At 40.2% G+C, this 20911-nt stretch overlaps 1 protein-coding gene across 3 annotated transcripts in view; it reads left to right on the top strand.

Moving 5' to 3' along the window:
* Nucleotides 1-20911, top strand: part of LOC134631264 (cGMP-inhibited 3',5'-cyclic phosphodiesterase 3A-like) — a 128276-nt gene that overhangs the window by 84088 nt on the left and 23277 nt on the right. For all 3 annotated transcript variants that reach the window (XM_063479439.1, XM_063479438.1, XM_063479437.1), the window contains exon 2: nucleotides 12270-12320. In XM_063479439.1, the coding sequence (XP_063335509.1) occupies nucleotides 12270-12320 (51 nt within the window). The remainder of the gene's footprint in view (nucleotides 1-12269; nucleotides 12321-20911) is intronic.

The raw sequence follows: 20911 nt of genomic DNA, 5'->3' as shown, positions 1-20911 counted from the left end.
TGGCCGCATGTTTTGTCTTGTTAAAGAAAAAAAAAGGCTCAACAGAGACCTGTACCATCATTGTCTCCTCAGAACCTCTAGTTCACGCTATACATGGAACTAGAGCCCCATGGGAATTTCATTGACAAAGCAACCATTTTACAAGCTAATTGTGAAAAACCTGCCAGTGGGGTTGACGTGAGCCTTTTCTACCTGAACGGGCTACCTGCAAAAAAGAGGAAGCAAAGATTTATTTCCCCATACAGACATACATGCTGTTTATCTGAGCCTGGCATTTACACACTTTCATGCACACACACACACGTTTAGTTAGTACATAGGGGCTGTCCCGACTGCACGTTTATGTTTGAACACTGGTGATTTATAAAGGATGTAGGGATGTGATTTAAAGGCATTTAAAGGATTTAAAATGCTTCAGCAGACAATTGCTGTCTGTTTGTTTACTGAAGTCCTGTGGGAATCTTGATGGGACTGGAAATGCTGAAACTGTTTGTGTGCCTGTGTATGTGTCTATGTGTGTGTTTGTCTGTGTGTTTCAGTGGTCCCCCTCTCTGATGAGTAAAGACAGAACACAGAATACAGGCCTTGCTGAGTCAGACTTGTGAATAAAAGATGAAATAATGTATGCTCTGGAGGCAGAATGCATGCATGCATGCAAAAAAAATCCCTTAGTGTTTTCATAACATGCATTTCCCAATCTGAAATTATCTTGCAGCAAAGCTTAATTTGTATTCTAGAGCCAGATAAGAGTCATTTCAAAGAGTACAGTTCCACGCATCGCTATTTAGCCAAAAATAACCCTGTTAAGAAATTCTGTGGGGTTTTCTTTGGTTTTCATGTAAAGGTCAGGTCGGAATAGTTTTGTTATTCATCTGTTCATTAACTTTGAAAATCCTGCTTGACATACTTGCGTCTTCCAAAAGAAATATTGCCTCTTGTCCCAGTCAGACTTATGGCTTCATAAAAAGGTTTTACAGTGGAACACTGTAACACCCACTCCTGCTGTTGTCTGAGACCATTTTTCATGGCTTAAAAAACACCACTGAGCAACAAAATAGAGCAAGCTGGATTAACTCTTCTCATTTGCTGACATTCTTTGTCATCTGGCCTTTCATACACAAATGTGTGATTCACATATGCTTCATTATATATGCAAATTATTTAGCAAGACAAAGTAGAAATGTACAGTTTCTATTCTCTAATGAAAGTTCAGATCATGTAAGAAGCACGTAAAAGAGAATATCTTTCTGGTTAGCTGTTCAATACGCAGGTGTAGTCACCTTTCGGGAAAATACCCCACAGCCATGGCTTTATTTATCTGTATGGTAAATGAAAGTATTTAAATGAATTTTAATGTCGTAACTGATTTAGTTTGACATAAGCCTTCAAAACAAGTGTGCTGTTTCCTGAGCACAGCTACCGTTGTTGACGTACTGTACACTGTTCAAACCAGTTGGGAATTAAACCGCACAAAGCCCACTGGCACCTTGCAAACCGAACAGAGTAAAGGCTTGTAAAACAAACAAACAAGTGGGGCTGCGCTCCCTTCTCAGCTCTCCAGGACCCAGCAGCAATCCTGACTGTACTATTATACACTAATGGCTTTGGCATGCTGTTTTTGGTATAGGCTGCCAGGTCTGCCCAGCCAGATCCCCTCTTTTTCACCCCGTTGCCTGTGTGGAGCTGGGAGCTCATGAGCAAGGAAAAACAGTGTAATGTTAGCAAAAATAAATAAAAAGGTGTCAATTTTACTCATGAAACACGTCTGTAAAGTCGGTATCAGTAATGTAGGCCTTCACAAACAGATTTTCACTGTCTGTCTGACATATTTCATATCATTGTCTTTGAAACCTTTTAGGTCAGAATATAGGGTACCCGCACTGAGGTTTTCTCTGGGTCACGGCATCCTTGTCGTGTGTGCTTTCACCCTCAGAGACTGACAGATCTATCTCTGGCAAAGATTCATACAGTGGGTTTCTTCTAGGATCAGCCAAAGTCTCTCCCAAGAAACATAAAGAGGATAAATCCCATTAGTCACACGCTTGAAATTATAAGCGTCTGAGTAAGAACATGTCACAGGCAAGAGAGGGGAGAGGGAAAAGCCAGTGTGCACATGCAGGACTAATGTGAGAAATATGTCATGGGATCATGCTTGAGCTTGTAAGCTTTTTTTTTAAATCTTTTTTTTTTTTTGTGATTTTCTTCATTAATTGAGTGCTTTGCAGGAAAATGAATGTGTGCGAGAGAGTGTGCACACATTTAGGTGTACATGTGCTAATAAAGTATGTTCCTCATTCCCCGCACACAGCCCCCTCCCCTGCCCTTGGCAGCCCACCTCAATAGTTCCCTTCCCTCTAGCGATGACGCAAATGACCCACGATGACTGACCCCCACGGTAAAACCTGTAAATCATTAGCCAGCATGAATAGGAATGACTCTCCATGCTCTCAACTCAGCCTTCAGGCAGAGAAGGATTTATAAGAGTCCTCCCCAACTGCTACACTTGGGACGGATGTGGCAGAGGAGAAGGTGGGGTGAGGTTTTTGCAGTCACCTGGACAAGGAGCCACACAGTTTGGATCGCAATTTTTTGTGTGTGTCTGCCTAAACAGGCTGTAGTTTCTCGGTAAACTTTAGCATACGCATACCGATTAAACTATCACCCTTTAATTTTTATTTATTTATTTTTTTCCTTTTGAAAGTAGCTTGTGTCTAGACACATTCATTAAAGTTTACAAAGACATGTTTAAATCATATGATAGCTTGCTTAAAGAAAAAGACAGTAGAGATTACAATACAGGGTAAAAAGAAAATCTTAATAATCACACTTGTGTACCATTATGATTACTTTTATCATTAACATCGGTCCAATTCTCCGAGCTAAATGGACTTTATCTGTCTAGATTTCAGGGTGAGGAAATTATAACAAGCCCCTGGTAGACCAAGCAGATCGATCATGTGTCCAGAGTGTAGCTGGTAGATAATTAAGATATTAAAGTTTATTCTGAGAACACCCCTACATGATTTGGTCTAAATTCTGTGTTATATTCCAAATGCTACCATTATTAAATCCTGATATTATTGCATATTTGTTATCACAATATACTTATTTTCTAAAATGTCTCTAAAACTCATAAAACAAGCAAACAAAACTTTTCAAAGGGCGTCCCAGGAGAAACCGTGCTCGTGACACTAATCATGAGAATACCTCCACCTGCAGGTGTAAAACAAGACTACACCTCGTTGTCAAAGGTAGGGCGAGCAAAGTAGAGTTTTACTGTGGTTCTAACACCCATGAAAGGGAGAATAAAGTTCTTTGATTGTTGCCTTGATGGTGTCCTTAGGGCTAAGCCGCTATAATTTCTGAAGCTTTCATATAGCAAGACTTAGTAGAATCTGACCTACTTTCTTTATGTCAGCTAGAGTGAAAGTGAGTGCAGGGATGTCTGAGTCAAACACTACAGACATCAGAATATCTTTGACACAGTGCACAGATAAAAGAACAAAGGAAAATAAAGAAAGGAAATGCTCAGAGACCTCGAGGCGGTGGGTGTGTGCTTATGTATGAACGAGTGCGTGTGCATGTGTAGCGGACATATGTGTGAATTCATGACTTTGCAGACCTAACTGTAAGTGAGAGTTTAATTGGACACAGAGGTGCTTCATTAAACCTTTGGGTCAAGCTCACTGGAACTCCTGCAGACTGATCTTTTGGCCTCACAACAGCACCTTAATTAACCCGACCATACTGAAAGATCTGGACACAGCTCTTTTTCTCCCTCCCTCTTCTCTAACAGGGTGATCGGCTGGCACTGACTTTTCATCACAGCTTCTAACAGCCCGAGCAGCCACAGACAAATGTATATATATGAGTAATATATACATATATATATATATACATATATGTATGTATATATTAGGGGTGCAACGATACACCAAATTCACGGTTCGGTTCGGTTCGATACTTTGGTGCAGTAGCGGTTTTAGATACGGGCGACACGGGCGGTTGCCCGGGGCGGCATTGTGGTGGGGGGCGGCATCACGGGCATCGGCAAAAAAAACCCCAAAACATGCTTGTACTCATGCTGCCCCGACATCATGCCAGCGCATATTGGGAATGGCATAGGGACCGATCGGTTTTCTATCGCCCATTAGCTGGGAGTAACGGCGCCCTCAGTTTGCGAGGTGCGCCTGCTGCTTGCGGCACAGGGAGGAGAGGGCGGGGCGGCGGGGGATTCTCTGGCTGGCTGGAGCAGCATCTAATAACCAACTCGCAAAATAAAACAAAATAAAAACAAACCAACAAACACGAAAACACCAGACATTATGATACAGACTCATAATTTGCACCGATGTTTTTTCGAAATTCTATACGCGAAAAGTGAGCGAGAGCCCTCGGTGCGCCTGCTCGCTGCTGAAGTCAAAGTAAACTTTATTGTCATCTCTCTACATACAGTCCAGTATATAGAGAGACGAGACGACGAGGCTCCAGTTACAGCAGTGCAAGTAAACGAACAATAAATATTTAAGAGTTTCACAAATAAATATACACTTTAGGACTTGGGGTAAAGGGATCAATAACAATTTAAAATGTATATTTTATATTTTGTTGATTTAAAGTCTCATACACAACCCGTTTTTAAAGTTTAAAAAAAAAGAGAAAAGAAGAGGAGTGTAGCGACTTCCACAGTCGTTGAGCCTGCCTGACGCGCTGTCAACTTTACGCAATAATGCCAGAGGTGGAATTGCTTGCTTGTTTATTAAAGTGCTTGAAAAGTACTTTAATAAACGTGATCGGCTCGCGATTCAAACTCTTAAAACATCACAGGCTCTAATGCAACAAGGGGAAACTCGTTGTGCTGCGGTCAACAAAAACTACGGCTACCCAGCCCTCCTCTCTGTCAAAATCAAACCAGTGAAAGACAGACTGACAACGCCCTCTTAATGTCGCCGCTACCACCCACGTGACTCCCGTTACACATCACCATAGCAACCAAACAAATGAAAACCCAGTGATCATTAAAATTCAATACATTTAATTATGGCTCCTACAAGGAGAAACGAGCAAAAGATACAGGTAAGCAGATGTGTCATTGGATAATGGCAGGTCATGTATCCTAAAACATTAAGAATCAGAATACTTTCTTAATCCCTAAGGAAATTATGTGGGTTACAGTTCCTCCAAGAAAAAATGGTAAAAATAGTAACAGTAACAGACTAAACTCCAAACAATATATACAATAATATAATATTAATTAGTCAGTGTCAATTGCTGATTTGTCCTGTTCTCATTGTATGACGAATTATGATGTCTGTTTAGTAGCCGTTTACATACTATGCATACTCTCTCTCTCTTCATATGTGTGCGTGTGTGTGTGGGGGGGGGGGGGCGCCAGAGGGAGTGTTCGCCCAGGGCACCAAACAGGCTAGGACCGCCACTGCTTTGGTGTCACGGTTCGATATTTTTTCGATACAAAAAAATGTTCATGCCTTTTTAATTTGTCATTTATTAAAATTATAAATATATATTTTAACTCAAAAGTACAGTTTTTAAATTTAATGTTGCTGAAACAACAAAGTAATAAATCTATCTGATCGAGAAATCACTCATCTTTGGAAAAAGAGAGTTTATTACAGAGAAATGGCTCTTTCCAAAATAAAAGCTATACTATACGCTTCTTCTGGGGTATACTCTCAGCAGCATATTAAACATATCAGGTCCCCATAAGGAGAATCATGTGCTAACGGCTGTCTAAATGACTCGGGTAAAGTTTGTAGCATGCGTGCTTGTTGTTTTTGTCTGCTTCCACTTGTCTCCTCACTAGGATGATGTCGGCGTAAATGTGCAGTCATATTCGTTGTGTTCCCACTAGTGCTGTCAGCGTTAATCTCGTTGAAATGACGTTAACGCCACAACACGGCAAATCTCCGTTAACGAGCTACCGCGGATCGCCCCGTGCGTGGGGCTGGACAGCGTCAACACGTTAACAAGCTAACTGCGCTAACGTACTAGTTCCCACCAATGTAATTGAGCATTGCGTGGCACATCCGACATACTGTTTTACTTTTGTCCATGACGCGCTTACCTTCAGGGTCATACTTCACATGAAGACCAAAATAGTTCCAAACGCCAGATCTGAATGAGGGTGGGGGAGGTTCAATTTGCCATGTTGCAACGAGCAACTTCTGTCTCGCTAGCTTGCGCTGAGCTCAGTGGATCTGCGCTCGACAGTGCAGCCTAGGCGGATAAGTCGAACGCAGATCCACTGAGCTCTCAACACAGACAGCATCGTCAGAAGAAAAGTTGATAAAATAAATTAAAAATTTTGTATTGTTCGATACATATGCGTACCGAACCGAAAGCACTGTATCCAACGGTTCAATATCGATACGAGTATTGTTGCACCCCTTTTATATGTATATATATATATATATATATATATATATATATATATATATATATATATATATATATGTATGTATATATGTGTATATATATATATGTATATATGTACATGTATATATATATATATATATATATATATATATATATGTATATATGTGTATATATATATGTATATGTGTGTATATATATATATATATATGTATATATAAATATGCAGGATATTACGTAATACATTATTATATAAATATGCAGAACATAATGAAAAAAAGAAAGGAAATAACCCATATCGTTGTTCGAAATAATTCATCTTTTTTAACTTGATAACAGTGGGAAGTGTTTACTGTGAGGCTTCTGGTTGGTCACAGTAAAAGTGGTGCTATAGGTGCTGCTGCTGCAGCTCCCACCACTTCACAGCCACAGAGATGTGGTTCTCAGCTGGATATTGGCGGGAGCAAGTGAAACAACAAGCATATTCCAGTAGTTTGTTTGTGCTTTGACACCATGGTGTTTGCCCAGCACCTCAGAGGCACGGCAGCGTGCCATGGTGGTAGAAAGGGCATTTTCTGTATACTGGAATCCACACAGCTGCCCTCTTAACACTCTATGCTTGAGGACGGTTGGGAGTTTACTTGGCTGGTACTGTTTGAGCCATGAGATCACAGCTTGGTTGGGATATTGTGCCTGGCTGATCCCCATTACAGTGTAAGAGCATCCTTATTCATTCTTGTAATGCGTTATGATGCAAATCCTGCTGCGCTGCATTTTACAGTCAAATGTGATCAGTTATTTACGCGAGATAATTAGAAATAAAACTAAAATAGCTGAGACGCGAGCATATAAATTGCTTAGTGTGGTTTTATTTATCAGTGCTGTGTACTTTAAGTAACACTCACACCATTTCTCTCTCTGGCTGCAGATTTTACTTTTGTGTTCATGCTGCTCTGCACCATGCAGACCGATGTCCTTAAAGAGCTTCTTTACGCTTTATTTCTCCCTAATGTTGGCGTGCTTCACTGTGATTGGTGCACTTCCTTCAGTGCGATGAGACCAGAGATGTGACTGGCTAAGAGTCACTTTACTGACCACCTCACCCTTTTGATTTAAATTCACCTTCAGCCAGTCCTTTGGACTTTCTGTGCAGCTGCAAATAAAGGAACCAAAATAGCAGGTCCTGTGGGTCAGGCAGATAGACAGTGTCAGCTTTTTGTCACAACTGAAAATATTGCCTTCCCACTCCAATTGGCAAGTAGTATAAATGCAAGAAGGACCGAATGTATAGTGTAATGTGGTTACTTGTTCCTGTTACTTATTTCAGTTTATTTTGCGGAAGGAACCTCAGTCTGGCTGCATCTTATAAAGTGAAGTAATCTGCTATTACTATTACTGAGGAGTCAAAGGAGTTTGCAAAGAAAAGCGTCTGGACTTCTTTAAGTTGCTTGAAGACGTTTCACCTCTCATCCGAGAAGCTTCTTCAGTTCTAAGGTCAAATGGCCGAGAGTCCCAGATTTAAACCAAGTGGGAGTATCCCCCCAAAGAGGGACTGCGCTGTGCACATTGAAGAGAATGGCAACCTCAACATCGAAGTTTACCGGAAGCCCACACACACGGACCAGTACCTCCTTTTTGACTCCCATCACCCGCTGGAACACAAACTTGGAGTAATCAGGACCCTACACCACCGGGCAGAACATGTTCCCTCTAAGTCTGAGGGAAAAAAGAAGGAACACACACACGTAAAGGAAGCACTCAAAACATGCGGTTATCCTAACTGGGCGTTCATAAAGTCAGCAAAGAGGCACAAAAAAGAAGATCAGACACCAGCGAGGGAGGATAAGAAAGACAGACGCAACAACGTGGTTATCCCCTATGTAGCCGGTGTATCAGAGAAACTCAGGAGAGTTTTCTCCAAGCACGACATCCCAGTGTACTTCAGACCCAGCAACACACTCAGACAGAAACTGGTTCACCCGAAAGACAAAACTCCAAAACACAGACTTAACAACGTGGTGTATGCTGTACAGTGCAGCGAGGAATGCCCAGACCTCTACATTGGAGAGACCAAACAGCCACTTCACAAGCGCATGGCACAACATAGAAGAGCCACCTCCACAGGACAAGACTCAGCAGTCCATCTGCATCTTAAGGATAAAGGTCACTCTTTTGAGGATGCCAATGTTCACATTTTGGACAGAGAGGACCGATGGTTTGAAAGAGGAGTGAAAGAGGCCATCTATGTCCACTGTGAGCGACCATTTTTGAACAGAGGCGGTGGTTTACGACACCAACTGTCTGCCATCTATAATCCAGTTTTGAGATCCCTTCCCAGACGCCTTAATGCCCACTCACATCCTGGGCCATCTGACCTCAGGAATTCACACGACAAGGTGGGGCCAGGTTTCACAATGAGCACACCCGAAACCCTGGCTGATTAGGTCCCACACCCGCTTTCACACCTTGGCTCATGTGATTAGAGGATCACCAGGGGGTCCTTTGTCCCTCTTTGGGGGGGATACTCCCACTTGGTTTAAATCTGGGACTCTCGGCCATTTGACCTTAGAACTGAAGAAGCTTCTCAGATGAGAGGTGAAACGTCTTCAAGCAACTTAAAGAAGTCCAGACGCTTTTCTTTGCAAACTCCTTTGACTACGATGACCTGGATGACTGAGAACCTTCACAGACATTACTGAGGAGTACCACTCATTCAGATTATAACGACAGCGGGCCAGAGTCTCATAAAAATGCCTCGGCGCTTATTGAGTGCGTCATGTTATTCAGGTAACTACAGCAGAAAGACTGAAAGAGACGACTCTACTTTCAAATCACCACCACTAGACCTGGCTTATTCTGAGTTATGGCCCGGAATAATGAATCAGAGGGTGAAACAAAGGGCACAACTTCTACAAAGTTGTTATTTTTCCCAGTAGGTGTACTGGAGCTTTAGAACAAAAACAAGTCCATTCGAAAGTTTTACTGCTTCAGCTGTGTTATGCTGTCTGGACAGTGTCCACGAAAACCAGGAGATATCTAAGAAATCATTCATGTGTGGTTTTACCTCTTCAGAAATGATACTGGCAGTGACCTTTCATGTGTTTTAAGTATTATCTTTGACCACTCTCCTCGATCCCTCCGAAGCAAAGCAAACATAAAGCAAAACCAAGACTTACTTTCTTTCTTCTAGTTGCTGTAGATTGTATACACTGATGTTTAATCATCTAGTTCTTTTTCTTATAGACTCATATTGTTGCTTTTTGCCTCTTTAAAACAGATGATGTGTGTGCATTTGTTTACTTATTGTTTATTCTAGCACTGGCAGCCTGTATTTAAAAGCATAAGTGATTTTCCATCTGTGGTTAAACGCACACACACATACTGGCATCCAACTGCACCCACCGTTTGAAAAGAGCAGCTACTGTACATGCACACGTATTAACATTTTTTTGAGTACTCTCAGAAAAAATAAACTTCTGTGGCCAGGGAAGTCACTCTGCGCAAGAGGCTATCGGCACGACTCAAATGTTGTGCTCAGCTTAGATATTGTGTGTGGGTTTTTTTTTTTTTGGCACATCAAAGGCAGCGTGTAGACTTCTGTATAGTCTATGTCTGTCTCTCAGAGCAAGGAGATGAAAGGTTGGGTTATATAAGATCGTCAAACAGAAAGGCTGTTTACTCGTGTGCGCCTGGAGAGACTCACTGATACTAGGACTTTCTAATGGAGTTAGACTCTAGCGCAACTGTAGAGTAGCCTATTGCCAGCTCCATACTGTAAAAAAAGCTGTCATTAGAGCTGTAAAGAATAAGACAAATAGCACTGACTGGCTAATACTATTATCTACAGTGATTTACATCCTGTGCATGAACATACGCCTTCTACACGGCTGATTGTTGACTTCCTTTTGTACTCTATCTAGTATAGCTCTGTTAGTGCATGAGACAGTATGTTCAAGCTCGAAGGAGTTTAAAGCAACTTACAGATGTTATCGTGCATACAATCATTGCCAAAGCACAAGAGTATGTTTTGGGTAAACCATTCATATTGTGTTTTATTCAACATCCTAACTGTAAAACTGTGGCACGTCAGCTGCACCTAAGGAGCGATTTACATTATATAGTAGTGACCTTGTTTGCTCTCTGTCACGGTCACCACATTTTGTGCTACAGCACCCATTGTTGTGAAAACCTTGACTAAAAGGATGAGCGATACAATAACTGTCCCACAAACTTAACAGCAGATTGCACTTTACGTTTCGTCACAAAATATGTCGAAGCTGTTGCTTATTAAAGCAATTTAAAGCTGCTGTGACTCCTAAATTCAAGACCTTAAAAACTGTTTTCCCTCACTGCTAAACAACCTACTACTTCTTTTTTTTCTTCTTTTTTTTTTTTATTTTTAAAAAAAACAAAACAAACAACCTACTACTTCTGACTATGAGCGATGGATCCTGTGCGACTTTCTCCCAAATTTGGAGCTGCTTCTGTTTTCTCACATGAGAAGTTTCTGTCTTTGCTTCTTTTCTTTTTTTTTTTCACAATTTGGAAGTAGGTAGAGCTCAGATGGAAAAAAGGATTTGCTGGATTTTAGCAATACTTGACTTCAAATGTGGTGACAGCTGGAGGGTTGTTTGCTTATTTTGGCCACTGTCAATCACGTGTGATTAAACCGTGCCCACGCAGTGCAGATGAAGTGTGAAACTGTTCATAGATAATACCCAGAAGCCTTATTACCAAAACTTTACTTTTGATAGCTGCTTATTGAGTCTTAATTATTTAACGTTAAAGACGCATACTTTAGATTTGAAGTATTCAGTAACAAAAACAATAACCTGCTTAATTTTCCTTCAGTGATTTTGTACACCTGGCCGTAAACCGAGGCATTTTTCCCAATTGTAAAAAATAACACTAAAAATTAACAAATTTTTGAATAAAAATTTAAATGCTGGGAATAAAAAAAGCACATTTTCTGTTGGCCTCCAAAGTGTAGTGGGGGTAAAATCCCAGTTTATTAAGAAGGTACAATCCCAGTTCATTAATAGGTACAAGAAGGCAAAAAAATATATAAAACTAAATTACCCTAATTGGGCAGCAGTAACAATAACTCTAAAATTGCATTTGTTTAAAACAAAGCAGCACTGTGGGGAAAAAAAAGCTAAACAACAGCGCTGCCCAGACAAGCCCACAGCACCGGCAAATGAAAACCCACTGTTTTCCTAATGTTTTTACTCACAGCATGACACAACTCAATGACCTACACTGACACAGTAAATTACACCTGAATTATCAAATTGGCTCTTATGCTGGAGCCTCTTGCCTCGGTGTGTGCAGCAGCAATTTGTCAAAGCAGCCTGCTGGGGTTCTCAGGACTTCTCACTTATGGGGCAGAAAGCCCTAACAGAGCCAGTTGGGCCGAGGGGTGGCTAACGTTGACTTGGCTCTGCAGTGTGCCCACCAACCATCAGTGACAGTCGCTGCACTCCTGCATTTAGTTACTCCCAAGAAAGTGGAAAACGGGTTTACAAGGCCTGTGGGAGGACACAGTGGCTGGTAATTAAACAGCGTAAAAATCCTCAGCCTTCAACAGCCCCTTAGGCGGTGAATAAGAGCTAAAGTAAACCAAACCTGACTGTGAAATTGCATTAGACGTCTGTGCTTAATGGAAAGTGAAAAAAATAGACAAAACCCATTTTTGCTTTTATGAGCGTTTCCATTTCCCCCACACTTCTTCCACTTCTTTGCTTCTTTTTCCTTTCTATTCTGCTAGAGCAGAGTTTATCTGCATTATGGTGGTGCTGCTGCTGTTGTAGGAAGCGAACAGAAACAGGATGTGCAGGACTGTGGTTTGAACATGTTTCTGTTTTTGTTTCCCGCAGATGCTCCCCCGTTCGGACTGGGACCACAAGAGAGGCTCCCGAGGATCACAGGTTAGCAGTGTCCACAAAAAGAAAAAGAGAGACAGAGAGAAGAGAGACACACTTGTCGGAGGCAGGATCTACGTCCCCGATCTCTACCACTCGCCTACATGCACCTTATAAATGACACAAACAACATAAACCCTACCGCTAACTGGCCTGTTCACACCCACTTATTTTAGTAGTGCTTAAACAGCATTCCTCTTCCCACCAGTGTCCTTGTTGCACTGTTAGTTTAAAGGACGCGTGCATGTGAGTTGGCTCTGAGGAGCTGCGAAAGCCACCAAAGATCAAGGGAATAGTCCAGTGTAGGGGACGCAGCTTGTAGAGGGCAGACACAGCCACATCCTCGACATTACTGTACCTTCTCCATCTTTGTGTGTGCATGTGTATGTTTAAATTTATGTATTGAGTTGCTACAGTGCCACAGGGCAGGACTCTGGAGGACATGGATAACAAACAATGCCCTTGGCACTGGCGTGGCCGTATACACTATGCGTGTGTCCTGTACTGCATGGTCTCCTATCAGGAGGATATCCTTTAGAAATAAATAGACACTGTGTCTTTGCTGACGATGTTTGCTTGAGTAGCAATAGATGTTGCAAAAGCTGTAGTTCAGGGTAAGGTAGAGTGGGGGGATAGTGTCAAAAGCTGTACAGAGCAGGATTAGACTTGAAAATTACAGCATATAATTTAACAAGAGATACAGCTAATGGAGTTTTGCTAAAATCAGCCTTACAGTAATATCCCGCTCCCCTCACGGAGAAGAAATTTTCAATTACATTCTACCCTCTTAAAATATTGTCCGAGGCAAGCGAGCACATATTTTTTGATTGATGCATTCCCTTAGCTGCCATTTAGATTCAGTGGTCAGTTCTGTCTTTTTTATTTGGACTAGTGCAGTGCATTCATCAGTGGAATCCTGTAATAGTCCAAGGACTGACAAGACATGTAAGAAGTCGGGGCTTATGTTGGCATCTCTCTCCATCTTGTGGCTATTTTCCCTTGGCTCCGCTGTCTTGGATCACGTTGTCGGTCAGAGAGGCCGGTTGCACTTCACTATGCTATAGCACCTCATAGCGTGTGTAAATCACACAGAGAGAACCGGAGCGCTTGATTGATCTCCACTGCGTCGCATTCGCCAACATGCACACATTAGCAGGCTCATTTTCCAAACCACATCTTCTTCTTCTTCTTTTTTTTTCTTTTCCCCCGTGCAAAGCTTGCGGTGGATGTTTTAGCTTAGGAATTGACAGTGAAGTTATGTATGGAAAAGAGCTTTTTAAATATTTGTATTCAACTTGGAGACACATCGGTTTTGGAATTTTACCCGAGGAGATTATCGGAGAAAAGAGTACTTGTAGGCCCAGATTTTGTGAATGTTATTCTAAATTACAGCAAGGCTGGAAGAGTGGTCTGTGAGGCAGAGGAGCTATGACATTGCAGTCATGTAGAAGATTTTTCAGAAATCGCTGTGAGCGCTTCAAACACCGATCAACATTTCTGAAACTGCAAGTTTGGAAGTTGGAAAATTTCTCTGACGTCTTTCTGGTTGGTCCCATCATAAGAATCTAGTAGATTATTTTCTCATTACGCGGGTCAAGAGTGAATTTAAGGGTGATATTGAATGAAAACATTGAACTACTTGTACTTTTGACTATCCAATGCCTGAAAAAAAAAAATGGAATAATATAGATGAATTGCCACTTTTAAGATTTTTGTTTTTTGGAATTACTTTTAATTTTAGTATATCTGCTCATATTCTCAAAACACATGAATGTGTGCACTGATGTGCTCATGATGAATACATTAAACTCTGGTTTTACATTTATATATACATACATATATATATATATATATATATATATATATATATATATATATATATATATATATATATATGTATGTGTATATATATATATATATATATATATATATATATATATATATATATGTATATATATATATTTATTCTTTTTTTAGCTTCTGCCTCTACCACTCTGTCTCACAGCTTCTGTTTTTTGCATATTAGCTATATTAGTGGGCTCCTTTGCTGGAATTATACACAATGAAATATGTGGAAGAAAAAAAACAGGAGTTCAGATGGTTTTATGTGAAGGGTCGGTGGGCTTGACCTTTCCCAGTAAATCATAAATGAGGCAGTTATGCTTTTTTGTTTTGTTTTGATACCTCGTACAACCTCCCCAACAAGCCACGTTTTAATAAAATATATAATAGCGTGTAATTGTACCCTGGCCGCAGAGCCGGGGACCTGGCTCAGTCAGTCGGAAGGTTTGTGAGGAGAGTTGGGTCGCAGTGGGGCCGAGCGTTGGTCTGAAAGTGAGAAGGGTAGTGCTGCTTCACAAGTTTTGGCTGAGAGTTAGGAGCGTCTCAGTGGAGTTTTGTGTTACCCTTATGCTGTGTGATTCATACTGTATCACTCCTCTGTTATTCTAGAGAACATCGTCGTCTCCCTAGCCTCTGTTCGCCTAATCCAACCCGACAGATGCAATCAAGGCCATTACATTAGCTGCGCTACCGCTGAAACAGAAAACTGCATGGTAATGATTATTTCAAACATGGTCAAAGTTTTGGGTAAATAAAGTCAAAGTAAGGAACACACTAAAGTATTTTCAGATATATTCTTGCTCAGGACATTCTTGCTCTTCCCATTTTTCTTTTTTTCTTTTTCTTTTTTTTGCATGGGGCTAATTGCAAAAAAAGCTCTGCAGTGTATGTACCTTATGAAAAAGCAGAGTTGCTTACATTATTGCCGGACCTTTAGCTTCCCTCTGGGACACATTATATTCTCACCATTGCACAATTTTCAGAGGCCCACATATCACTGTTACTTTACTGGAGGCTCAGATGACTGTATGTTTAGATGAGTGAGCCGAGAGGTTAAAGGTGCATCAAGTGGACTCTCTCAAAAATTACAAATATGTGACCTTCCTGTCTGTGTATTCCATTAATAATCATCATTAGACAGAAGGATTAGGGTTTTGTTTGTTGCACCGAGTATATTTCATCTGTCCTCCTCAGAGTTTTTGGCAAAAGACATGGGGACACAGCAGGAACACCAGTAATCATATTTCCACTGTTCTGGGTGGTTGCACTGGTCAGCAATGTTGTTTGTAACAGCTAATCCTCCAAAATGTACAGTTTGTGCATATATTCAAAATAAATTAAACATAGTGTCATAGGCCTTTAAATTAATTGTTTATCTTGAGGTCAGATACAACCTTTGGGTTAACCCCTACTAAGAAGCATTCGCTAATAACACATTGTATTTTGCGGTACATTTCTAGAGCTAAACCTACCTACACAATTGAGTATAGGCCATATATTAGTACAGAGGGAAAAAAAACAGACTCTCACTCTTCAGGAATGATTGCTGGTTTGTTTTGAATGGCCCTCAGTTTAGTTTATATGAACTGCTGCTCGGGTGCTAATCTATGGCATGGCTATTGATGTACGGTTCTAAAGTGTGTTCACATAAACAATTAAGACCATTGATCATGTGCACTGCTGTTATTCATTGTACAATGTCATAACAGACTGTTCATGCATGGTTTAGTATATGACTTAGCTTTTTGAGCAGTCATAAATTCTGTTTATTGATGATGGTAGTCAGGTTTACCTAATGTAGCATGTCAACCCCCTAACAGTTCGGAGTGTGTGACTAATAGGGCACACATTTCTGGTAATTTTGTGATCAAACTAGGAGGATAAATTGGTGGTTAAGATCAGCAAGCTTTTTGTAAAAGGTTAATGCAAAACATGCTTTATAGCTACAAGCAGGAGTGTAGCCACGTTTGTCAAGCCTTGAGGCAACTGTTGTTGTGATTAAATTTAACTTTGTTTATTTTTAAACAACTATCGAGTCAGCAAAATTAACTTAGTTAACATAGACTGTAAATAAAAGATGAGCTTAACCAGCACGAGGCCTCCCATTGGTTTTTGGACTTTTAAATAATTATGGCTGACAGGATCTTTTGAGAGCCGGGAATAGCCATATTTAGATGAGAGTGGAGTGCAAAGTAACTGGCTAACTCTAGCAAACTTCGTTAGCAAACTGCATTTGCAGTCATGGTTAAAAAGAATATTACACCTTCTTTAATTTCTATAGTTTTGCATATCAGGACATAATTAAAAAATCTGCAAAAAGAAAGTCTTTAGCAGGTCTTAAAATGAGATAAATACAACCTCAAATCAACTCCAAAACACAGCATACTACACCGTCTCATTATTTATTTAACAAAAATTAACTGAATTAGTTAACACAATGCCATAAGTGGACATCCTAGCAAAGGCGTGAACGTCCCAGCACATTCATCCCAAGATCAGACCCTGTGACGCTTGGAGAAACTGTATGTTAGTAAATGCAAATCGTTATTATTGGTAGTAAGGATTTTATTTGACATTTTAAAGATTTGTGTTCAAATTACTAAGGCAGCCAGGCTGTGATATATATGCTCAATGATCCCAAGCAGAGCAGCAAATCTACAACAGAATGGCTGAAAAAGAGAAGAATCGAGGTGTTGCAACGATCCAGTCAAAGTCCAGACCTCAACCTGATTGAAATGCTGACCTTAAGAGAGCTATGTGTAAACAAATGCCCGTAAACCTCACTAAACTGAAACAACGCTGTAAAAAATAATGGGCCAAAATTCCTCCACAACCGTGAGAGACTGATAAAGTCATATAGAAAATGATTACTTTAAGTTATTGCAGCTTGTAAAGGTGGTTATACAAACTACTGAATCATGGGGCGCACTTATTTTTTCACAGAGTGCTTCTGCTTTTTGGCTCAGTTGTTGTTAAATAATTAATGACACCGTGTACCTTCTTGTTGAACTCTTAGCAAGTGCGCAAACTTTTCTAAATTTCAAACTTTTAATAATTGTGAGGGACAATAGCAAAAGTTCTTTTTTAAAGGAATAATCATATGTATGATATACAATTCCTAAATGTTAAAACCCATTGTTTGGATTTATTTTATCATTATTTAATTTCCAAACACTGCCGTTGTGTCTAAGTGAAGAAATGCATCATCATAACATCTTTGGAGATTCGTTTTTTGTTTGTTTGTTTTTTTGTACACAAAGTGTTTTTTCCCAGGCAAGGTCTATTTTGTAGCAGTCACATCTGTCTCCAAGTGAAGCCTGCTGTTGCAGCTATGGCAATGGCCTATGAATGAAGCCAAACATCTAACCTTTACACAAAGTGCTTATATAATTTTTGGATATTACATAACTCACTCACAATGTCATCTATTCCAGGACATCCATTGATGATTCTCAAGTGTTATGTTGCAACTGTTGAAACATTGGGAACATCGGGAGGTATTTTCTGGCCAAGACGCACCTTTTGAGGCATAAGTAAAAGCTGAAAGGCAGGGATAGCTGGGATTTCACATTTTTTATGTTTCCTACAATGAGCTTTTAATAGCTCAAAGTTTAAACTCCTCATGTCTAAAGCATTTTATATAGGTTTCACAGAGCAAGGGAATGGCTTAAGTGTTGTAGCAGACAGGCTTCGCTAGCTTTTCAGGGTAATAGAAATACTAGGAATTCCACTGTGTCCAAAAACTCCCACCTCAAACGCTAACCCAGCACCTGGAGTCTTTCACTGCACTTGAATGTTCATGTCCACCTCTTAGCTTTAAGTTGCTTACTCTAAGTTCAGTTTCAGACCCAGTGCTTTCATCATTAATGTCCTCTTATGGCCACTTAGTCACGCAGTGTTCATATTCCTTACAGAGTGTTCATCTGTCCTTGCATTGCATGCTTAAAATGATGCCCTCTCTGTATTCACTTATCAGACTTTAGTGCCTTCTTTATGTTTTCACTTCGCTTCGGAGTCGCGGCTGTCGTGTGAAAACAAAAGACGGAGTTTGCAGAAGTAGCAGATGAGTTTGCGTGTGTACGTGCATGTGCGTTTGGAGCCACTGAGACCCCCTAAGGATCACTGTTGTTTTTGTCCAACCAGATGTTTTTCAGCCACCATACTTTTGTTTAACCCCCTATTTAGCGAACTCTTAAATCAGGCAATAAATGAGCTGAAAGACAGGTGTTTACATCTTATGCTCGCAGTGTAAAGTAAAAGAGTATAGGAAATGTGAGCGGGAGAACAGAGGGCAGCGGGGATAAACGATGATCTGTCCAGAAGTGTTCCATTCGCCTTTTAGAGGATGTCTCCTTTTCTTTAAAAGAGATTATTCCGTCTCCGTGGTGGTCATGCGTCAGATTTGTCAGTTGTTGTGTGTCATCATGCGTGGGTCACCCTATGTGGAGGACTTTGCTTAAACTCAGAGAACACATGCCTTTTGTATTCTTGCAGACCAACAGGAAAACGTGTATAAATACACCAACTTATCTGATAGGATACTAGGAAAACAAAATGCGAGACCTTCTCTGTTCCCACAAGAGGAGACGAATGAAAGGTATACACACATGTGTTGTTAACGTCAACCGCTTGCTACTTAGCCAGTGTAAATAGAATAAATCTGGGTGCCTGGCAGCTGGTGTCAAAGTGAATGGGACACTGGGGGGAGAAAAAAATCTGATAACATTCTTTGGGGGAAAAAGGGAACTCGTGGGCTTATTAGATAAATTAGCTGGCAGCCAGGACTGACCTGTGTTTAGTTGTGGTTGTTCAACTGCTCAAGGCACAGCAATTAAGAGTGGGTTGTGAACTTTTCACTTTACCCTGTGAAAACAAGGCCGACTCGCGTAGCGCCGATGCCTTGAAAGCTGTGCAGCAGACGGTCAGAAACAGACGATGGCTGTTGGCCATCTGAGAGGTCAGGAGTGAGGAGGCCAAAGGTCAGATTCTATTTGAGACACTGCTAATGAGTCCATTCAAAAGGATCAAGTAATCCACATCTGTGCTGAACATGTTTCAAACTTATGTTGTTATGCGGATAGTTAACAGGCTGCTAGAATATCGAGGTCTACTACTGTGAAGTACATTGCTGTACTCCTCCTTCTCATGTTTTAAAGAGAGCCATATAAGGCAAAAATAAAGCCTTTGATCTATGAGTGGATGTAAGTTTGTGTGCCTGTGTAACACCACAGCTATAAAACAAACCCTGGCAAAGTCTAACACTACTGCTGAATATATTTCCTATACTTAATAGTGGCACAAAAAGGACTATTTCTTGTTTTTATATCTTTATGTGTTGGGTTTGGATCTTGTTTATTTATGCGATTGGCTACTTAGCATTTGTATAATTTGTTTTCTGATGTTGTTGTTGTTTTTTCCTGAACTAAATGCACATTTCAAGGGATTTTGCAGCGTCACTCTACATAAAAGATGTGCTGTAAAAGTTGAATAAAGCAATTGATGACTTTGAACTTTTCAATTATTGCTTTTAATGATTATATGCACAGACAGCACTGGAAGGCAGGAAAATCAAGATCTGACCTCATGTTAAGTATATTTTTAATGCTTAAGCTTTTATTCATAGATTGTTGTCTCATTTAATTTTTCAGTCATGTTTTAAGGCCCCGTAGAAAGACAGCATTAAATTAAAATGCATAATCCTGAATATATACTTAATCCCAAATTTCTATTTAGTCACTTCTGAAACACACACACAAGCCACCAACACTGCATTTACATATACCATACAGTAACATCATGACATTAATTCAGTTCATATCAAATCAATTCAACTCGGTTTTATTTATGTAGCGCCAAATCAACCGTTGCCTCAAGGCGCTTTATATTGTAATGTAAAGACCCTACAATAACACAGAGAAAACCCCAACAATTACATGACCGCCTATGGGCAAATGCCTTGGCGACAGTGGGAAGGAAAAACTCCCTTTTAACAGGAAGAAACCTCCAGAAGAACTAGGCTCAGGGAGGGTGGCTATCTGCGGAGGAGAGGTGCAGAGTGCTGTATAAAGACGTGCCATTCATATATTCCAAACTGTTTATTTAAAAGTTCAAATTCTTAAGGATGCACTGAAATTCAAAACTGAAAATCAACATTTTTTGGCAGATACCACAGAATAAATTGCTAGAATAACAACTTATACAGCGATCCATGTTGTTCCACTTTGTGCCAGAGAATACAGAATTTCATTCATTCATTATGAAAAGTAATGAACAAGTTTTAAGGTCTTCATCTTTGAATCTTTATCCACATAAAGTGACACATAGATAAATATTAGCCACTGACACTGGCAGGGCAAATAACATCCAGCGATTATTTGGTATGTCAATGGATTCCCTTTAATTCTAGGACTTACAGGTCTTATAGTTTTTAAAGGTTTTATAACCCCAATTCCGAAAAAAAGTTTTAGGGCACTGTGTAAAATGCCGTAATTTGCAAATCTTATAAACTCACATTTTATTCACAATGGAACATGGAAAATGTTTATATGTAATGTTTATGTTTAAACTGAGACAATTCACCATTTTAAGAAAAAATGTTAGATTTTTCATCTCATGAAATGTCTTCACTTGGTGAAAGATTTATGTGTGGTTTAGTATTGTCTTGCTGAAATATGAAAGGCCTTCCTTAAAAAGACTGCTCCCTTTCCAGATGAGCTAGCTGAAAATTCCATAGGCACTAATACATCCCCATGCCA

Source organism: Pelmatolapia mariae, linkage group LG7 (assembly GCF_036321145.2).
Source record: "Pelmatolapia mariae isolate MD_Pm_ZW linkage group LG7, Pm_UMD_F_2, whole genome shotgun sequence".
Taxonomy (NCBI): Eukaryota; Metazoa; Chordata; class Actinopteri; order Cichliformes; family Cichlidae; genus Pelmatolapia; species Pelmatolapia mariae.
This window is presented reverse-complemented; position numbering and strand designations above follow the sequence as displayed.